Here is a 20,164-nt window from a genome sequence, read left to right as displayed (position 1 = left end):
TGTACTTCCATCTGGGCTCCACCAAAACTGAGCTACTGCGCTCGTCAGCTTCTTAACCGTAGCTTTTGGTAACCGATAAACAGACATCACATGGTTTGGTAAAGCTGTAACCACCGATTTTATAATCACCTCTTTTCCCCCTTTAGTAAAAAATCTAAAAGTCCATCCATTAACTCTCTTATTTAGCCTCTCTTGCACAAAACCAAACACTTGTACCTTAGATCCTCCAAGACTTTCCGGCAATCCCAAATAAGATCTCATTCCTCCTAAGTTCTGAATTCCCAAGACATCCCTCAATTCTTGACGACTAGATTCTTCAATTTTGTGACCAAATTGAATTGAAGATTTCTGAAAATTAATTTGCTGTCCTGAGACAATTTCATATTCCTTTAGAATCCTAAGAATGGTTTGACACTCTTCTTTCTTTGTCCGACAAAAGAAGAGACTATCATCCGCAAACAACAGATGAGATATTGTCGGACAAGCTCTTGCTAGCTTCATACCCGTTAATTGTTTCAGCCTCTCTGCCTTCTTTATATTCACTATTAAGGCCTCGGTACACATAATAAATAGATAAGGAGATAAAGGATCCCCTTGACGTAACCCACGCTGAGGAATTATTAAGCCTCTTGGCTGACCATTAAGAAGTACCCTATATTGAACCGAAGATATACAATCCCGCATCAATCTGATCCAACGAGGGTCAAAACCCATTTTGTGGAGAAGAGCCTCAATAAAATTTCATTCTATCCGGTCATATGCTTTACTCATATCCGTTTTAATCGCCATAAACTTATTTTGACAAGATTTGTTAGCTCTCAGTCCATGGAACATTTCCTGCGCAATAAGAATGTTATCCGAAATTAACCTTCCTGCCACAAAAGCCGATTGTGTTTCCGATATTAGTCGTGGGAGGCAAATTTTCAGTCTTTGACACAAGACTGTTTTTCAGCATTTAAAACTTTAAAATCAAGATAAAGCCAACCAAATAAACGTCAGCCAATACAAAAATCTATGTGGTTTGCAATGATAAACAACGTATTTCAATATATGCATAATTCACTAACTACTTCCTAAACCTCATCAACAATATCACATAAAGCCATGCAAAAATATGTCAGCCAATAAACACTAACGTACGTCTCTATAGTTTAGGCTTCATTGTATCTTTATATATAAAGTAAGGTCTGTTTTCTCCGAATGCGCCACCTAGGATTCCACTTAGGAAAGTTGAGCTTTCTCGCGCTGCCATGTGTCCCTATTAGTGAAATCCGGCGTTTCATTTAACCGCACGTTGAGATGGACTTTCTTCGTTCATCACATGTTAGGCTTCTAAAAACAACCGCTAGAAAAGTTATAGATTAAGTTGCTTACTAGTTGGGCTTCCATAATTTCACAAACCTAAGCCCATAATGATTTCTCACGTCCACCGACCCTCTTTCCAAACGATTCTTTGGAAAGCGAAGACGCCGTTGTGACGAACGATGTGCTTCCCAGCGGCTCTGGAGATCCGCACCGTTACGTAAAACGCTTGCATTCAATCACCGCTATTAATGCTCCATTAACCTCCTCATAAACGCCACCGACCCACTACTACCACCACGTCTCAATCAATACACCACCTCCTTACGAATCTACTACTATAAATATGGGAGTTCCTTTCCCTGAGATTCATCGCTTTCTTCTTCTCAATCATTGTTGTTATTCGATTTCTTCTAATCATCTGGTCGGATTCAGTACTCTCGGTGTTCCCCCTACAAAGAGTCCGCTCTCCGTTGATTAGAGTGTTCTCTGTTTTTTCAGATTTGAGGCGTCAGTGATTCATGTTATACTTATTGAAGAAAGAGATTACAAATTAGTGCTGCACAAAAAAAAACTCACTGAGATGCTTATTGGATTATGCTCTGATTCTTTACCGGCGGAGAGATTGTATCACCAAGAAAAAAGGAGGTGATTTGGGCAAATATCGGCAATGACTAAGCTCTCAAAATGATTGCTGGTGAAGCTTACGGCTGAGCACGGTGCTCTCTGCATCAGTGGGAATTCATCTAATCAAAGGCCACTTGCTTGATGTTGATCATGCCATGATCTTCCACGTGTTATAATGGTTATGACTTATGAGTATGGATATGGGCTTCAGATTAATTATGGCATTTAGTTTGTCACTAACATGCTCAATATTTTTTTTTTTTTGTAAAAGTACATGCTCATTATCTTTACTTTAGAATTTAGATAAAACTGGTATGTAGAAGCTCTAAGTATAAGATACATGCATATATGATCATTAGTTCTCCAGAAATTGTTATTATTTTAAAAAATCCTGAATGAGCTTTACAAGTGGTTTCAAACACACATTAAATGGGTCAAAATCAAAACACTTGGTCATTATTGTTGGGTGAGACAAACATGTGTGAGATAATTTCTTCTAAAAAAGAATTAAAAAATTAATAAAACCCTCAACTTATTTATTTTTGAAGAAAAATCCTGAATTTATTCCATAGATTATAAATATGGTTAATTTTCAAAGATCAATGTTGGAAATGTCATGCAATCATTATTGATTTTATCCAAAGCCGCTCTGGATCCCTAGGTCTACAAGAACATATGTATCTATTCGTTACAGACCATCCATGAGGACCATTAATCAGCTACATTGATCTAATGACGAGATGCCTTTCCACTCGGAAAGCAGAAGCTCAGTATGTGAAAAAAAATACAAGAATATTACCATAAAAATAGTGTCGACTTAAGGATGCATCACTTTCAAACATCAACACAAAGTTTTTATATCAATGCCATTTGTCTATACGATATTCTCATGTTATGTAGGGAAACGTTAGCAGTCCGGAGAATCTACTTGAACAAGACTGAATGGATGTAAAATAAGACAATGAGAGATTAAAGTTGGAAGGCCATCAAAAAAATCATTACACAAAATAAACGTGAGCGCTCCAATGTAATTAGATAGATTTTAAAATATTAATGAATAAGTTATTTATTTTTCATGTGTAAAGCATTAATTTTAAGAAAATATATCTTTAAAAATAAAAATAATTTAATTCATGAAACAAACATATAAATGAAATAGAAAATAACTGTAGTTCACTTATTATTTATAACTCTACTGAATCCAATTGACTGTAATTTTTAATCCATAGACTAAAACAAAAAATGAAATAAAGTAAATAGTTTTAATTTTAAATTATATAATAGTTAGATAAATATTTAATCTCCAAAATAAATAGTAAAATAAAGTTAAAATTGTTGTGAAAATATTATGAAAGTTATGATATTCTACTCAAAAAAATTAAATATTTTAAAGTGATGACAAAAAAAAAATTAAATATTTTAAAGTATATCATTATTTGTTTGTATGTAATACCATTTTCTATAATGATTTTAAATGCTTCATAAATTTATATAAAATCATATAAAATAGCTTTTATTATAACTTTCCGCCCGTAGGGCGGGCCGACCCTAGTAATTAATATTTTTGAAAAGCTTGGTGCTACGATATAAAAACAAGGAAATTACCAAAAATGACTCAAAACTTGATTTTGCATATAAAGTGTATCACAAATTCAATTAAATGGAAAAGTAACCCAAAAGGCTAATGAAATTACAACAACCTCTTTATGACCAAACAAAAAACATGTATTGAGTTTTACCATTATAACCGCGTGGGAAAACTTACAAAATGAGTACACTTTCGGAATGGTTTTCTTCAACATTTTGATTCTTAGATATGTGAATAGAGTTTGCCGGTGATTTTTTTTCAAATTTAGATTTTTAGATATGTATATGAAGTGGAACTAACTTTACAGATGTCCATATTTTTAAATTGACACTTATGTAATTTATCAAATTCATAAAAGAAGTTAAAAAGAAAGAAAACTCATATCAATGAAACAGAAATGAAAACGAAAGAAATTTTTTATAGAGGTAGAAAATGAAATCACTTATGGATAGTCAATAGTAAACAAATCGAGTGCATAAAACATAATCTTTTTCGTCAATTAACAATCGATGTTGACTATCTGGTTTTGGTGATTCGTGTTAGCCACAAAACTTTTTTTTGTGCATATGAAGTCTTAAAAATAATTAAAATGAGCTGTTAACGTTAAATCTTCAACAACGATGATACAAATACATTTAAGAGACCATCATTTTTATTTGTCATTTTACGATCGATAAAAATTGTAGTGTTGTAAAATGTTAAAACTATTTAATGAGCAAACATTATTACAAAAAAAAACTCTCCCCGCACATCTGCATAGGTTATAATCTAGTTTTAATGTATTTACAAAATCCATATAAGTTTAAGAAAATGACATAAGTTAATATTGGCAAGGAAGAAGAGTTACGTGGAGGAAGTCTGGTCAGAAAAGAGACAAATGACCGATTATATTTTGTGTATAGTATTGATGTGCATTAAAGTTTATAGTATTATGTGCAATACGTAAATTAGATAATTATACTGAAATCATTGTTCAATTTATTTAAGAAATTATGAGTTGGAAACTTATATTGAATTTTTATGTATTCAATTTAGAAAATTATGTATTCAATTGGAAAGAAAACAATAAATGCTAAAATAAAAAGTAGTTATTATTTCAGTGATATTTATACGTAATTAAAGTTTAAAGGTTAATTTATATTTGTACTTTTGTGTCAATAGCATAGATACTTCATCCCCCCCTTTTTTTTTCTTTTGTCAGTGATATTTTTTTTTTTTTTTTTTTTTGAACTGAGATATCAGTGATATTTCTTTTATTGATATATAAACAAGACGAGAAAATTCAGAGCACACTTTGAAAACATAAGGTCGTCGGATTTTAATTTTGTCCATTGTTACATAATATAATAATGTACAAACCAATCATGACTCATGATGGGCTAACGGTTGAAGGATTCATGGTAGGGTCGAAGGACTAACCAAGAAAGTCCCTCAACTTTCTTTACAGTTTCTTTTGGCAAGTTGTTTGTTTTTATCTTCTTTTACAAACAAGTGCCAACAACTGTTTTTTTTTTTGCTAAAATTTCGTATCAATCTTAGATAGGATTTTATATTTTGTTTATTTTCTCAGTATTATTTAGTTAAATAATTTAAATTTAATAAACTCCAACATAAAGGAAAGGGATTAGCAAAAAAAAAACATATAAGTAAAGGATAAGTGTTTCAAATATACGACACTAATTTGGAAAATTAAAAAAATAAATACCATCACCAAACTATACGACACTAATTTGATTGATTACTGATCATGAACAACGAGAGTATTTCCAAAGAAAGAAGACTTTTCAAGATTGTTTCTTGTAATGTAATTCAAGAATTAATGCACACTTAGATGTATGAGTTTACAGAGAGGTCTTCAATTCAACGAGGACTTAACTCGGTGATTGATAACTTGTTCAATGAAAGAGTTCCTGCTTCACCTTTGGCTTGATCCATTGCATCGATTTTATGCAACTCGGTCGTGGTGAAAGCAGCAGTGGTAGGTAAAGGAATCACGATAGTGTCACTACCAAGCCACTGAATAACCAAACTCATTGTCGGTCTCTTTCCAACGTTCTCTTGAACACACAGCAAACCAATATGGATGAATCTCAGGATTTCATTTGTTGGAGTCCTACTCAAGACAGGATCTATGATACTGGCAGCCTCGCCGGCCACCCAACACTTCCAGGCCTAGTACATTATCATAAATCTATAATCAATCAACTTCTGAGACTCATTTGTGTGTTCAATTAAGCAATAAGAGTGACAACTATATGCTTACGTATGCGGGGAGCCCCATGGCTTCGAAGTAGTTATTGTTACTTTGACCGGTTATCATCTCCAAAAGCACAACCCCGAAACTGTAGACGTCTGTTTTGGCTGAAAGTCTTCCGTTCTTAATGTACTCAGGAGCCATATAGCCACTGCAATCATACAGCTGTAACGTGAGGGGTGATCTAATCCAACAATCTCTGAAATAAAGTGACATTAATGATAATCCTAAATTCCTAATATCAAGAATCTCTCAAATTTATATTTATAAAATAACATCATCCGTGAGTATCTATGTAAGAAATAGATAGCATCCAAGTCTAATATAAATAATACTTATTGAGTTAAGAAAATTGATCAAATTCTAACTTCATGTTTAGTCTAATTTTTGAAAAAAAAATTCAAGTTCTCCAAATTCTCCTTTTAATACATTTTCCTTATTGTTTATATTTAATAGTTTATATTATTGATTTCAGTCGGTTTTATTTGGCAATTTTCAATCATAATTGTTCGCGGTCCTATGCTTACAAGGTTCCAACGCGCCTCCTTGTCACTCCTCGAGTCTGGTCCATGTTAAATAACCTCGCCATCCCAAAGTCCGAAACTTTAGGGTTCATCTCAGCATCTAGAAGAACATTGCTCGCCTTCAAGTCTCGGTGGATAATCCTCAGCTGAGAATCTTCGTGTAGATAAAGAAGACCTCGAGCAACGCCTTCTATGATTTTGTACCTCACATTCCATGTTAGTAGCACACGCTTCTCTTCATCTACAGATTTCCAAAGAATCATCGATACTAAAACTTTATAGTTCCAAAAAATGCAGCATCTCCTAGGGAAAAAGGCTTACTGAAAATGAAGTGATCAAGACTTGAATTAGGGACATGCTCGTAGATAAGAATATCTTCTTCTCCTTCACTACAAAAACCTAAAAGCTTAACTAGATTCCTATGTTGGAGTCTTGTCAAGAGTGAGACCTCATTCCTGAACTCAATCTCTCCTTGCCCTGAGCCTCTTGTTAATCTCTTTACAGCTATTTCTTGCCCACTCGGTAATATCCCCTAAAAATAATTCTCAAGATGAGATCTTCGACCCATATAATGATTTTATACAAGTTTTTTTTACCTTGTAGACAGATCCAAATCCACCTTGGCCAATCTTAGTTTCAGGGGAGAAGTCACCGGTTGCGAGTAGGACCATGCTAAGATCGAACCTCAGCATAAACTGACTATCGGAAATACAGTCCTCCCCTGTCCAGACTAACCAAAAGAAACTTATGAGCAAACATATACATTGTAAAAGCTAACTGAAAATAATGAGAGCGTACCACTGGTTTCCTCTTTTGATTTTTTTATCTGACGATAAGCTCTTATCAGACCAAGAAGCACAAAAAGATTAATGACTGTAGGAACCACAACTATCGCAATAATTTTTCCTGCAAAAATTAATCTTCTTTAATGTATATGAATCTCAAATAATTATATAGGCGGCAATTAACATAACTCCTAAAAAATTTCAAACCTTTCAAGCTAGTAACAGATATTGCATGTGCTTGTGGAATCAAAGGTCCAGGAGGGGCAGGAACTCTTGTTATATTAGCAAAAGCACCGTAAAAAGGGTAAAGATCCCACCGGAAAAGACAGCTCGGTCGACCAACTGTACCTCCTTGTTTTCCCCAAGACACATCTCTAAAATAGGTAACGCACTCTTCCAGACAACTCTTACACTCGCCTGAAGTTATGTCCGGTGTGCATTGCATCATCATGTAAACATTTGGAAACTCGACAAACTCTGCATTGGCTACTCCATAATACTTGAGAACCGATGCAGAAGTGTTGACGGTTGCAGCCTCAAGTGTTCGGTTAACGGTTGCTTCCCATTCTTGGCGGAATAGGGTCATGTTCTTGGCGGATGAGCCGATATTGAGAGGACTTTCGTCAAGCGTAGCTGGTCCAAGATCGAGTTTCTGAAAAGTTGAGTGGTTTGTTGTACGTACAAGACAAGATACGTGGTCCGCATCGTCACCGTTCCAATTGAACGATTCAACGCCATTAGAACAGATATTTTTTATCAGTTGAATCGCTTTTTCCACGCAGTTGATACAAGCTTGCCGCTCGTATCCTCTTCGGCATAAGGCAACGGCGTGAACGCTATTGAGTGAGGCGTTGTAGAATCCACGGTTGGTGATGACTTGAGAAGCAAGAGAGGAGAAGACAGAGTTGCGGTTTTGGCCATAGCTACTGTTGGCGAGTAAGGTGCCATTTATACAGAGGAAGCCAGCTTTAACTCCGTTGAGAGTTTCAAAAAGAAGGGAAATAAAGAGGAAAATCGTAGCAATTTTTTTCATTATAATTGTTATGAAATGAGAGATTTGGTTTTGGTCGAGGATTCATCTACTAGCGCGTCCCAGCTTACTTCCTCCACAGAATGAATCCAAGAATATATCTCATTGACCAATTCAATGACCATTCAAGTCATCCTCATGTTCATATATAGAGTCTTCGTTAAGGCGTTAACGTACCAGCGCCGAGTTGAAATATTTATTCGTTGTTACTCTTTCAATACGGCCACTGTGTCAACTTTCTTTTCTGCTTTACATATAATAAAAGTTGGAATAATTAGAATTCGTGGCCGACACTTGCTTCTTAGTTCTTAACCTCGAAAGAGGCCCAATATCTAGGGGCCCTAAGCATATAAATTATTGTTGCAAGTAGTAGCAGATGTCTTCACTACTTGGATGACGGTCCAACTTGAGAGGCTGTTAGAAGATATATCTGCGGGTTTATTTATATACTAACTTGAGGCGCACGATAAAAATGTTTAATTAAATTCTACTCAACATGAGTGAGTAAAAGTTAACCATAATTTTGGAGTACCCTTCCTCAAGAATAAATCAAATTAAGACAAATTAATATATTTATAAGGGTCGCATAAATATTATCATCCTCAACACAATTGTATAAAACAATATGAATTTCAATACGTTAAATAAGAACAAACATATTAAAATAATATAATTAAGAAACTATATATATGGTACTCACACTGGTATCAACCAACACAATTTCAATAGTCTCCCCTATGGGGGGATTTATCGCTAAAATGCGTAAACGATATATGTCCATAAATAACGGAACAATAGACGGAGGGTAACAAAATCTAACGAAATAGAACTTGAGGGGTTAAATTATAAGATAACAAGTTGGGATTTTTTACGAAAAATCTTTAATTGAAGGAATTTATCACTAAAAAAGCTTTACATTTATGTTATTATTACTTTTATGTCATAAGCAAAATATAATATACACGCTATATTAATTGGGCTGTCCTATAGAATTCAATGACAAAACAAAGGTTACTTGAGAGTGCTCAATAGAGTGACACCTCAGTTGTTTTTTTTTGTAATTACTTACAAAACAAAGGTTACTCTTATTTTAGTGTTCTTTTATTAATAAATATATAAAGGATGTGGATTTATGTATATATCTATAATCATAACCAAGTCGCCTTGTCTTAATGGTAAAAGGATTTCAGCTGAAGCTTTCGTCCTTGATTCGATTAGCATTGGCCACTATGTAGCCTCCTTACCGATGGAATTTAATATACCCAGATGCAAAGTTTCGTGGGATTAGTCTTGTGCTTAAAAGACTTTTGGGATCCTCACTATTATCAAATATATATATCTATTATCATATCTAATTTTTTTTTCAATTAAAATAGTATATTAATCATTTCAAATCGAGCTTGGTTTACTGATTAAAATGATCGGATAAAATAAAACCGAGATTAAACTAAATTGAAATCTGAATTTACCCAGTTTCGAAAAAAACCCTATAATCCAAACCAGGGCAACAATCATCCTCAAATCACCCCAGCCGACAAGCCTAGAACCTCTTGTTTTAAATCACTAGAATAATAATTATGAAAGCCGACGGCAAAAGACCTTGCAAAGTTGTCGGAATCGACGTACTCCGAAGTATTACCGACGACGAATACTTAGTCGGAGTTTGAGTATCAGAAAATATACTCAAATATAACATTCATCATCAATTTGTTGAAAAATTACTGAGAATAATTTTTCTCTTATATCTAACTCTAAACCTAAAAATTTATAAATTATAGCTAAATATATAGGTGTCCCCCGGTCGTCCACGTCCATATTTAAATTTGCTTAATATGGATAAACCTGTTTTTCCCATGGGTTATAAATGGATAAAATTTGGGAAACCATTTAAAAAGTGATTTTATTGGGATTGGGCTTTATGGAAATAAGGTGTCCAATTATTAAAAACCTAGGGTTACAGAATCAAAATCAATTTGGGAAAAAGTTTATTTCATCATCTCGAGTCGCTCTCTCGACTCTCCCCAAGGCGATTCTCTCGAAGTCACGATCTCCAGCCTTCGTACGTCGCTGTCACTCTCCATCTCGTTGCCGTCACTCTCTGTCGCAGACCGTCTCCATCCGTCTCCAACCGTCTCGTCCGTCTCCAACCGTCTCGTTTGTCTCCGTCTCTCTTCGTTCGTCAAGTTTGATGGATTTCGTGTTTAGTGTGTTTGCTTGATCTGGTTTGATGGGTTTCGGATTCAATACTCCATATATGTTTTTGATTCAGATTATCTCGGATCTCATCGTCGATTCAACTTATAAAATGAGTTTTTGATTCAACTTATAAAATGGGTTTCTTGTTTGTGATGTGAGATGGGTTTTGCTATTTATGTTGATACAGTTTGTTGGAAGAGCTAGATCGTTTTTGTTTCTGATATTTACACTAGCAGTACTGATATGGTTTACTGAGCTTTCATGGTGTCTGTTTAGATTGTAACTTCATTGTTTAGTTCATTTCATGGTTTCATGGTCTCTGTTTAGATTCTTTCAAAGAGATCAACCTTGAGAGGTCATATAATCTTTTGTTTATGAAACTTCACTTTATTAGTGTCTTTGTTTGTGTTCAAAGAGATCAACCTCTCACTGGTGTTTGTGTTTTGGGTTTTACTTGATTAGTGTCTTTGTTTATGCTCATTGCTTGTTTACTTGATGAGTTTCTGAAATCGTTTTCTGTTTTCTTGTTTCAGGATGGACAATGAGGATACTATGAACCTAGAAGACACAGACTACATGAGTGGGGATGAGCTGATGGATCAAAACCCAGATGAAGATGAAGCAGTAGCAGTGGAGGATACTCTCATGAGCACATCTGAAAACCGCAGAAAAAGAGGAGGTAAATGCAGACATTCCAGATGTTGGAAGCACTTTAATATAATAGGAGAGAAGTATCCAGATGGTTCGAATGACATCCACTCATCCAGTGCAAATTCTGCAATCACACCTACAACTTTAACCTGCGTAGGAGTGGAACCTTAGGTCTTTTGCATCATATGAAGGTCTATAGTTTGAATCTTGTCCCTGGTACACCAGGAACTGGTAGGATGATAGATCAGCTTGTGTTTCATGAGATGATTGCAGTAGCCGTGATTGAGCATAACCTGCCATACTCATTTGTTGAGTATACAAGAGTAAGGGAAGCATTGGCATATGCGAATCCTACTATAGAATTCTGGTGCAGGAATACATGGTGGCGTTGGAATACATGGAAGCATTGGCATTTGCAGGAATTTTATGCCTTCTTCTCACAGAGTGCTGATGGTAGTGGAAAATCTGCATTAGATAAGTATCTTGATGAACCCGTTTTAGACATTGTGGCGAATCTGGATTTGGATGTTCTCTCCTATTGGAGAAACAATGCAAATAGGTTTAAGGAGCTCTCATCCATGGTGTGTGATGTTTTAAGCATACCCATCACCACAATTGCTTCAGAATCTTCCTTCAGCATTGGAAGCCGAGTGTTGAACAAGTATAGAAGCTCTCTTCTCCCTTCAAATGTTCGAGCACTGATTTGTGCAAGAAATTGGCTAAGTGGATTTGAGTCTTTAGACAATAAGTTCTTTTCATCTTTATCTTTGAATTTAATTTGGTTATCTTTGCACTTGAAATTGATTATCGAATTTGCTTAGGTGATGAAGTGGATTTTGAACCTTTGGAGGAAGTTGGAGAAGAAGTTAAGGAAACTGGTCAAGTCTGAGTTCATGTGTAAGTTGCTGCTTTGGCTTTTCCTTGTTGTCTTATTGATGCTTTCCTAAGTCGTTCTGGTTTGCTTTGGTTTCTGTTAGTATTAACTTCAATGTACTTCCGAGAGTTTATCTCATCGACATGAGGGTAACTCGTTGACTAGCTCCACTGGTAGACACCTTATATGCTTGTGCTACCTAGTTTAGATGGATAATTTCTATGAAATGCTTTCTTGAGTCACTTTAGACTTCTCTTATTGGGCCGTGATTGAAGTTCTCGATCATTGTCTTGAATGATAACATGATCTGTAATTATTATGCATAGCTCATGTAGATCCTCTCTGTGTAGATGATTTGGTATTGGATATATCCTTTACTACCATAAATGTCGAAAATGCTTAGCATTTTCTCTCTGTGAGCAGTATACTAATTATCTCACTTTGCTTAGGTGATTAGTATTGTGATGAATTGTTTTGTGGGTTTATGGGTTTCACTTGTTTTGTGGCTTTTGGATTTGTGATGAATTTCTTGTGTTTAATGTGTTTGCTTAGGTGATGAATTGAACTTGGAATAAAATTGAGGAGAAGATGGAAGAGAAGATAACAAAGGAGCTTAGACTTATGCTTTTATATGAACCTTATGGGGAAAATCGCATTTTAAACCCTGAAGGTGACACATTCTAGCAGTTTAAACACTCAACCTTTTTCACTAGCACTTTAATACCTCAGACTAGAACTTTTGTCGAAACAAACCCCAAAGTCGCATCCCGCGTTTTTCATCTCAACCCTACTTGACGGTACTGTTCACGGCGTTTACCAGGCAAAATGCATGTTTTTTTTATTAAAAACAACATCATTGAGAACATAAAATTTGTTTCGAAATCGATTTGGAGATTAGGGTTCTAACAGTAACAAGAACGAGAAAGGTGATTTTCGTTGAGAAGAACCCAAAGTCGATGAGATTGGAGGAAAATGACGTAAGTTTGTATAGATTCTTCACTTCTTCTGCCTCGTATTTGTCTCTTGATTCTTCATTTCTTCTACCTCGTTCTTTGTCTCCTAGAAATAGTTAAAGACACATTTTTTATATCAGGGACTCGCATGAAATGAAATTGAAGATTCATTTTGGTGGTTCAATGAAGAAGATTGGTGATGTTGAAGATAATGAGTATTTGGGTGAATTAGGGAGCAAAAATGTGGATTGGAAAACCGATGACATAGTGTGGGATATGCTCGTTGATTTTTGCAAAGAAGAAGCCCTCATTAGAGCACCACTTGGCTTGATTTGGTGCAATTCAGAGAAAGAGGAGATGAAGGAACTGCGGTATGTATATGATAGATACGATGGGGAGATGTGTCAGCTACGGTCTACAAGCAAGTCAGAGATAGATGTTGTGGAAGTGTTTGTTGAACATGAATGCTCAGAACACATACCTGGTGTGATTCAACTTTCGGACACCAACCGAGATGATGCAGAATGTGGTGATGAAGAGGAAGAACACAGTGAGAATGATGTTGTCGATAGACCTAAAGAAGATGACGAACCAGAAGAATCAGAAGATGAGAAGCCGGCTGAAAACGAAACAGGTGAAGAAGATAATCCGACTGTGAATCCTCTTAACAATGAAGGTGTCCGTAATGAAAATCTGAATGATAATGAAGATGATGATGATGAAGATGATGGTGCTAGGGATGTTAGGTTTCAGTCTGTCTTTCAGGAAGGACAAAAAACTGTGCCAGATAAAGAAGCTTATGGCATAGAAGAAGAAGAAAAAGATGATGATAGTGAAGATGAGAGGGCGTCAGTAGATGTTGAATATCCAGAGACACCAGTAGAGTCAAAAGATGAATGGGAAGAATGGAATCGAGAGCGTAAAGGAAAAGGGAAGGTCAAAGGGAATGACAAGTACCATGGTGATTATGAAAAACCGCCTTACATTTGGCTATTTCAAAAGTTCATCAGTGGGTTAGAGTTTAAAGACTAGATCTTGAAGTATTCAATGAATACTCAATATGATGTGAAGATGGCAAGGTCGGAGTCATTCAGGATTGGAGTGATTTGTTGCAAAGAGAAATGTCCTTTCCGAGTTTATTGTTCAGTGGAGAAGCCGATTAACAAGTGGATGGTGAAAGTGTCACATGAAACACAACCATGGTAAACCAAGTAGGATCTCGATGTTGAAGCAAGGTGTGATTGCTGGTCTCTTCCGAGAAGAATTACGCAGAAATGTCAATCTACAAGCTTCAGCGATCAAAGATGCAATAAAGATAAGGTATGACATTGCTGTACCTATATCTAAGTGCTACAGAGGAAGACACATTGCATTAGGGACAATCCTTGAAGCTCAGACAACTCAATTTGGGAAGCTATGGGATTATGAAGAAGAGTTGCGTAGATCAAACCAAGGTATAAGCACTGATTTATGCACAAGAGAGGTTAATGGTGCTCAAATATTTGATTGCTTCTACATTTGCTTTAAAGAATTGTGTACTGCTTGGAAGAGTTGTTGTAGACCTGTTATCGGACTTGATGGATGCTTCTTGAAGTGGGATTTAAACGGGGATTTGCTTGCAGCAGTTGGGAGATATGTGTATAACAGGATGTACCCCATCGCGTGGGCAGTTGTAAGAGGAGAAAACAAAGATACTTGGGGATGGTTTGTGAGAAAGCTGAAGGCAGATCTCGGCTTGGAATTGGGGAAGGATCTAACCATAATCTCGGATAAACAGAAAGGGCTTGTTCATGCTATCGAGTTAGAACTTCCTGAGGCAGAACATCGTATGTGTGGTAGGCACATTTATGCAAATTGGAAGAAGCTTAGTTTCTCGAGGTCGGAGTATAAGTCATTGTTTTGGGGAGTCGCATACAGCTACACCGAGGGAGAGTAGAAAGAGAAGATGCGTTTGGTAGAAGCATACGATGTCGTGGCACACAAGGAGTTACTTAATACAGACCCAGAGCGGTGGTGTAGAGCATTCTTCAATGTCGAGTCCCATTGTCCTGACATGCACAATAATTTATCTGGAAGTTTCAACAGAACCATAAAGATGGCGAGGGCAAAACCAGTGATCAACATGATGGAGGACATACGCAGACAATCTATGAAAAGGATATCGAGGCAGTTCTTTATGGCAGATAAGTGGAACACCATTGTAACACCTATTACAATGCCTTTGTTGGAGAAAGAAAGATGTGCAAAAAAACATTGTTCAACAATACGCAGCGATTTCAGCTTGTACAAGGTGAATGAGTTCGACTGTGGTTACAAGGTGAACTTGACTTCACATCAGTGTGCTTGCAGGCGATGGGATCTCACAGGTATTCCGTGTAAACTTGATGTGTGTGTGCTTGATGACAACAAGGAGGATCATGTGAAGTATATTGCAGAATATTACTACACACACGTGATGAAAAGAACTTACTCTGACAATATCAAACCTGTCAATGGGGAAAGCCTATGGAAGAAGACAGACAAGCCGCCTATTGGGATATCAGAGATAAGAAAACCAAGAGGGAGACCAAGGACACGAGACAGGAAGAAATAGCCATTTGAAACGCTTGAAACTGCTGGAAAATCATCAAGACATGGACGCATACCTACATGTAGCAATTGTCATCAGTCTGGACACATTAAAACTGGCTGCAAAAACCAATCTGTGGTTTATGAGGGACCAAAAAACAAGTGTGGTTGACCTCGTAAACATCTAAAAGAGGTAATTTTTATCTAACACATTTCTATTTTATCTATACAATGTCTCTTCATTTTATCTAACACATTTCTATATGCAGGGAATTCCTAAGCCTCCATCTACAAGAAGAAGAAAAACTCAAAATATTGGGTCTTCCTCTCATCCTGTTCACGCCACTGGAGCATCATCTCAGCCTGTTCACGCCACTGAATCATCCTCTCAACCTGTAGAAGCCACTGGATCCTCCTCTCAACCTGTAGAAGCCACTGGATCCTCATCTGACCCCAAGCCTCATCCTAAGAAACCTTCGCAAGGACCTTTGAAGGTAAGGAAGACAGCCAACATTCCTCATGCTGTTGGAACTTTATGGAGTCCATTCACAAATCGTCCTTTTGAAGTGTTTGGAGATCGAGTGTATGATAGGTCTGATCTTAATCCACAGCCTCCTCCACAAGAATGATCTCATGACTTTGCTTCGCTTTTGTTGGTTCAAAGACTTGATGTTGTGTGTCTTTATTTCTTCAGACTTTTGTTGGTTTCAAAACTTTATGTTGTGTGTCTTTATTTCTTCAGACTTTTGTTGGTTTCAAAACTTGATTTGGAGTTTCAGCACCTATGAAGTTTGTCTTTTGTTTTTCCCTTTGTTTTTCTATTGTTTTATAGTTATTAGATCATGAGACAAGCTAAAACAAAGGGAGTCTTAAATCTGAAAAAGTCTTAACAACATGAAAGAAACTTACATAGAACATAACATTCATAGCAAAATGAAAGAAGCTTAAACAGTCTTAACAAGAACAACAATAGTCTTCTACCACTTCAAGATACCCATGAACACACCAGTAACCACAGTGAATCCAATTGACAACGTGATAAGACCATTACGATACACCATGCTCCTCTCGTTTAGAACCAATACTTCTCTTTCTAGCGCTTCAACCTCTCCTTTCAGCGCTTCACATGCTTCATATATGAGGTTTGAATCGGTTGGAGTTTGGCCACTGCTTTCATTCTCAAGGTGTACTGCTCGGCCAATGCTTTCATTCTCAAGAGTAAGTGCTCTTACTTGGTTTCTCAGGTTACTAATCTCTTCTCTCTGTTGGCGCATCACATTTCTAGCACCCAACAATGCAGTATACTGCCACCCGTGTGGCTTCTCAACATCATACCATCTGAAGAAGTTGCAGGATTGGTATCCATTAGGAGCTTTACGCCCTTCGCAGCTATAGAACCTCCTTCCCGGGTTGTCAACAGTCCAAGCTTGAACCACCTTCGCTTTACAATTACAGTTACATACCACAACTTTTTCGTTTTTGTTGTCAATGGTAGAGGAACTTGAACTTTGAGCCATCTACAAGATATATAACACCAAGTACAAACATGAATCTCAACTAATACTGCTAACAATATCATCCAAAATGATAATATAACCATGAATTTACGAAATCAAAAGTTCTTGAATTTGGTGACATGTGAAGCAGCTTAAGAATTTACGAAATCAAAAGTTCTCGAATTTAGATTCTTTGTAAGATTATAGAAACGACTTACTGTTTTCTAGTTGAGGATGAATCGAGGCAGAGAATCGTCTTTCACTTCTTCTAGTTTCGTAAATCCCTAAATCCCCAAATAGATTTGGAAAGAAGAAGACTTATTAAAAGAAATACGGGTCCCGTTTTTTAATCAGCGAAACGGCACAGTTTTTTTGCCCAATAAACGTCGTGAACGGTCCCGTCAAGTAGGGTTACGAGAAAAATGCGGGATGCGATTTTGGGGTTTGTTTCGACAAAAGTTCTAGTTTGAGGTATTAAAGTGCTAGTGAAAAAGGTTGAGTGTTTAAACTGCTAGAATGTGTCACTTTCAGGGTTTAAAATGTGATTTTTCCGAACTTTATGTATGCACTTATTACATTTATGGAGCTATGACTCATATCAGTTTATGAATGATCTTTTGTATCATGTATCAACTTATGTTTTTTGTATGGTCTTTGAACTTATGTATTGTTGCATTTGAAATTTAAAATTTTCTTAAATGGTCCTTAATGGATCTCATGGAAGCCCATATAAATATGAGTGTTTGTGGGTTTGATCCTTAATGGATATGGTCACTCTCTGTCTACAAACAACAATTGAACAAACGGATATGGGCTAATGGACATGGATTCACCCATTTGACAGCTATAGCTAAATAGTAACTTAAAAATGTGGTTAAACCGTGGCTGTTATACAAACCCCTATATCTAACTCTAAACTTCAAATTTAAACTCTAAATACAAAACCATAAATCTAATCATTTTAAATTTTATAATCCAAAACTCGAATCCTACAAACAAAACCATAAACCTTTAATCTAAACTCTAAACTTACATTTCCCAAATTTCAAACCTCAAAATCATAAATTTAACCCTTCATATTTAAACTTTTAAACTAAATAATCAATCTCTAAGTCATAAACATATAAACTCTAAATCACAAATTATAAGACCAAAATATTACCAAATTATATGTACAAATTACTTTCCAATATTAATTTGGGTCTAAAACGGTCTGCGGCATCCACTTTATGTATCCGACAGCCAGATGGCATAAGTGAAGGTCTTCGCACGAGATCTAAATATCGTGTACACAATTTAAATTTTACAAAAGATTGGGCATGTGTTTGTACAGTCATCCCTATAATTAATTAAGCCGGATATAGATTAAACATATGTTAAAACATTGGGTAAATTATGGTTGTTTTCCTCCATTCACTCAATGTTAGACACTAAAATTACCAAAGTCAATATTGTCATTTAGTAATCAACATTTAATAACAGTTATTCTTGGATTCATCCTCTTATATAAACCTATTGATTCATCCCCTAAATATTAACCAATAAAAATTTATCACATGTTATATTTTGTTTATGAAACAAATTAGAAAATAATATTAGTTGCAAATAAAAAAACTAACATTGCAAGATTCTAAACCCCAAACCTCTTATACTTCAAATTCTAAACATTTAATTCTAATCCTAAGAGTAACACTAAATCCTATAATTCAAACTCTAAACACTAAACAATAAATGTAACCCTAAACCTACGGTTTAGAATTTAGGATTTAGCGTTTTGCTGACAACGTTTAGGGTTTAGAGATTTCTTCTCCTCCTCCCTCCTTTTACGAAAAAGAGTTAACTATAAACCCTGAACCCTGTCAACAAAAATCTAAACCCTAAAAATCCTAGACCCTAAACTTTAAATCTTAGGGTTTAGGGATAACCCTAAATTTAGGATTAATCCTAGAATTTAGAGTTTAGGGTTTAGTGTTTAGAGTTTCAGCTATAGGGTTTAGTATTAACTCTATGGTTTGGGGTTTGATGTTTAGAATTTGAGTTATAAGGTCAAAGGTTTATCAAATTTTATAATGTCTAATTTTTTTAGCAATTAATATTTTTATTTTTTATTTTTTATTTTTATTTTGTAATCAAAATATGACACGCGACAGTTTTTTATCCCCTTAGTATTATTTGAGGAGCATTCTTAAAAATAAACTTTTCTCTCGGGTGTTATTATCAAATTTGTCATTACTTAGGTTTCATCATGAGAGTCTTCCACGTAGACTTTAGTGAATAACCATTCTTTTACTAGACTACTTACTTATGGTGTCACTATGTGTCTTTCTGCACCATGTGCAGTAAAAAAATTTAAAATATTTTTTAACAGATAAATATAAATTATATTTTAAAATAAAATTTTATTATTATTGTGAATTTTCTTTTTCGTATCAATATTTTAAAATAAATTTGATTTAATTAAACATAAAAATTATATTTAAGAATATGCATGTATATATTTGAAATTATAATCTTAGATAGATTTTTCTATCTATTTATTTTAATTAAATATTTTAAATAAATTTGTAAAAGTTGCATAATTACCAAAAATTAAAAATTAAACAATATTTATAAAATTTGTAGATATATAAGAAAATAATGATTTTTTGATTAAATTTTTATAATTTTCTAAACAACTTGTATACATATTTAAAAATTTTAGTAATAAAATTTTATAATTTAAAAATATATAATTAAATTATAATTCGAAATTTATAATGCCATATTTGAATATATTTATTTTAATGATGATTTATGAGTTATTCTCATATTCTAAAAAAATTTCCAAAATATAAATTGACATTAAATCTAATATATGAGATATTACCATATTTTAAAAAGTTTACCAAAAATATAAATTAACATTAAATGCAATTATCCATGTCATATTAAGCTACTAGGATAAGATCCGCGCCTTGCGCGGAATTAAGTTATTATTTTTATTATATTTTGGAGAATGAAACAATAGTTTGGCATCATTTGGATTAGGGGTGTTCAATCCAGATATCGGGTTGGTTTCGATTCGGTTCGGTTTTTTCGGTATTTTGGTTAGTAAAATATAACTACTATTCTAAATCCATATTTACTTTGACTTTAGTCTTTCACATACTTTTGAAATATTTCAACTGGACAACTAAATTGATCAGCCAATCTTGTTGCTTTAAATCATTAGTATATATATATTCTTTAGTTTGAATATTTATTAAATAAAAATTCATATGCGTTATATCTTATGATCATTTGTAACTTATTATAACAAAAAAAAAATCTATTGATC

The 20,164-nt window shown here is 34.9% G+C and overlaps 2 protein-coding genes across 2 annotated transcripts; both read right to left on the bottom strand.

Moving 5' to 3' along the window:
- Positions 1–1,346: 1,346 nt before the first annotated feature.
- On the bottom strand, positions 1,347–10,134 carry LOC106438751 (cysteine-rich receptor-like protein kinase 38). The gene is made up of 7 exons (XM_048751024.1): positions 7,288–10,134; positions 7,094–7,201; positions 6,892–7,025; positions 6,617–6,827; positions 6,299–6,536; positions 5,781–5,922; positions 1,347–5,689 (listed from the first exon to the last, which is right to left on the bottom strand). The coding sequence occupies exons 1-7, from the start codon at positions 8,111–8,113 to the stop codon at positions 5,378–5,380; spliced, it is 1,971 nt and encodes a 656-aa protein (XP_048606981.1). The 5' UTR covers positions 8,114–10,134; the 3' UTR covers positions 1,347–5,377.
- A 6,144-nt stretch (positions 10,135–16,278) lies between these two features.
- On the bottom strand, positions 16,279–19,256 carry LOC106380414. The gene has a single exon (XM_048751023.1). It carries the CDS (start codon positions 16,867–16,869, stop codon positions 16,330–16,332), a length of 540 nt encoding a protein of 179 aa, XP_048606980.1. The 5' UTR covers positions 16,870–19,256; the 3' UTR covers positions 16,279–16,329.
- Positions 19,257–20,164: the final 908 nt, after the last annotated feature.

This window comes from Brassica napus, chromosome C3 (assembly GCF_020379485.1).
Source record: "Brassica napus cultivar Da-Ae chromosome C3, Da-Ae, whole genome shotgun sequence".
Taxonomy (NCBI): domain Eukaryota; kingdom Viridiplantae; phylum Streptophyta; class Magnoliopsida; order Brassicales; family Brassicaceae; genus Brassica; species Brassica napus.
The sequence above is the reverse complement of the archived record's forward strand: the minus strand, read 5'-3'. Positions and strand labels throughout refer to the sequence as shown.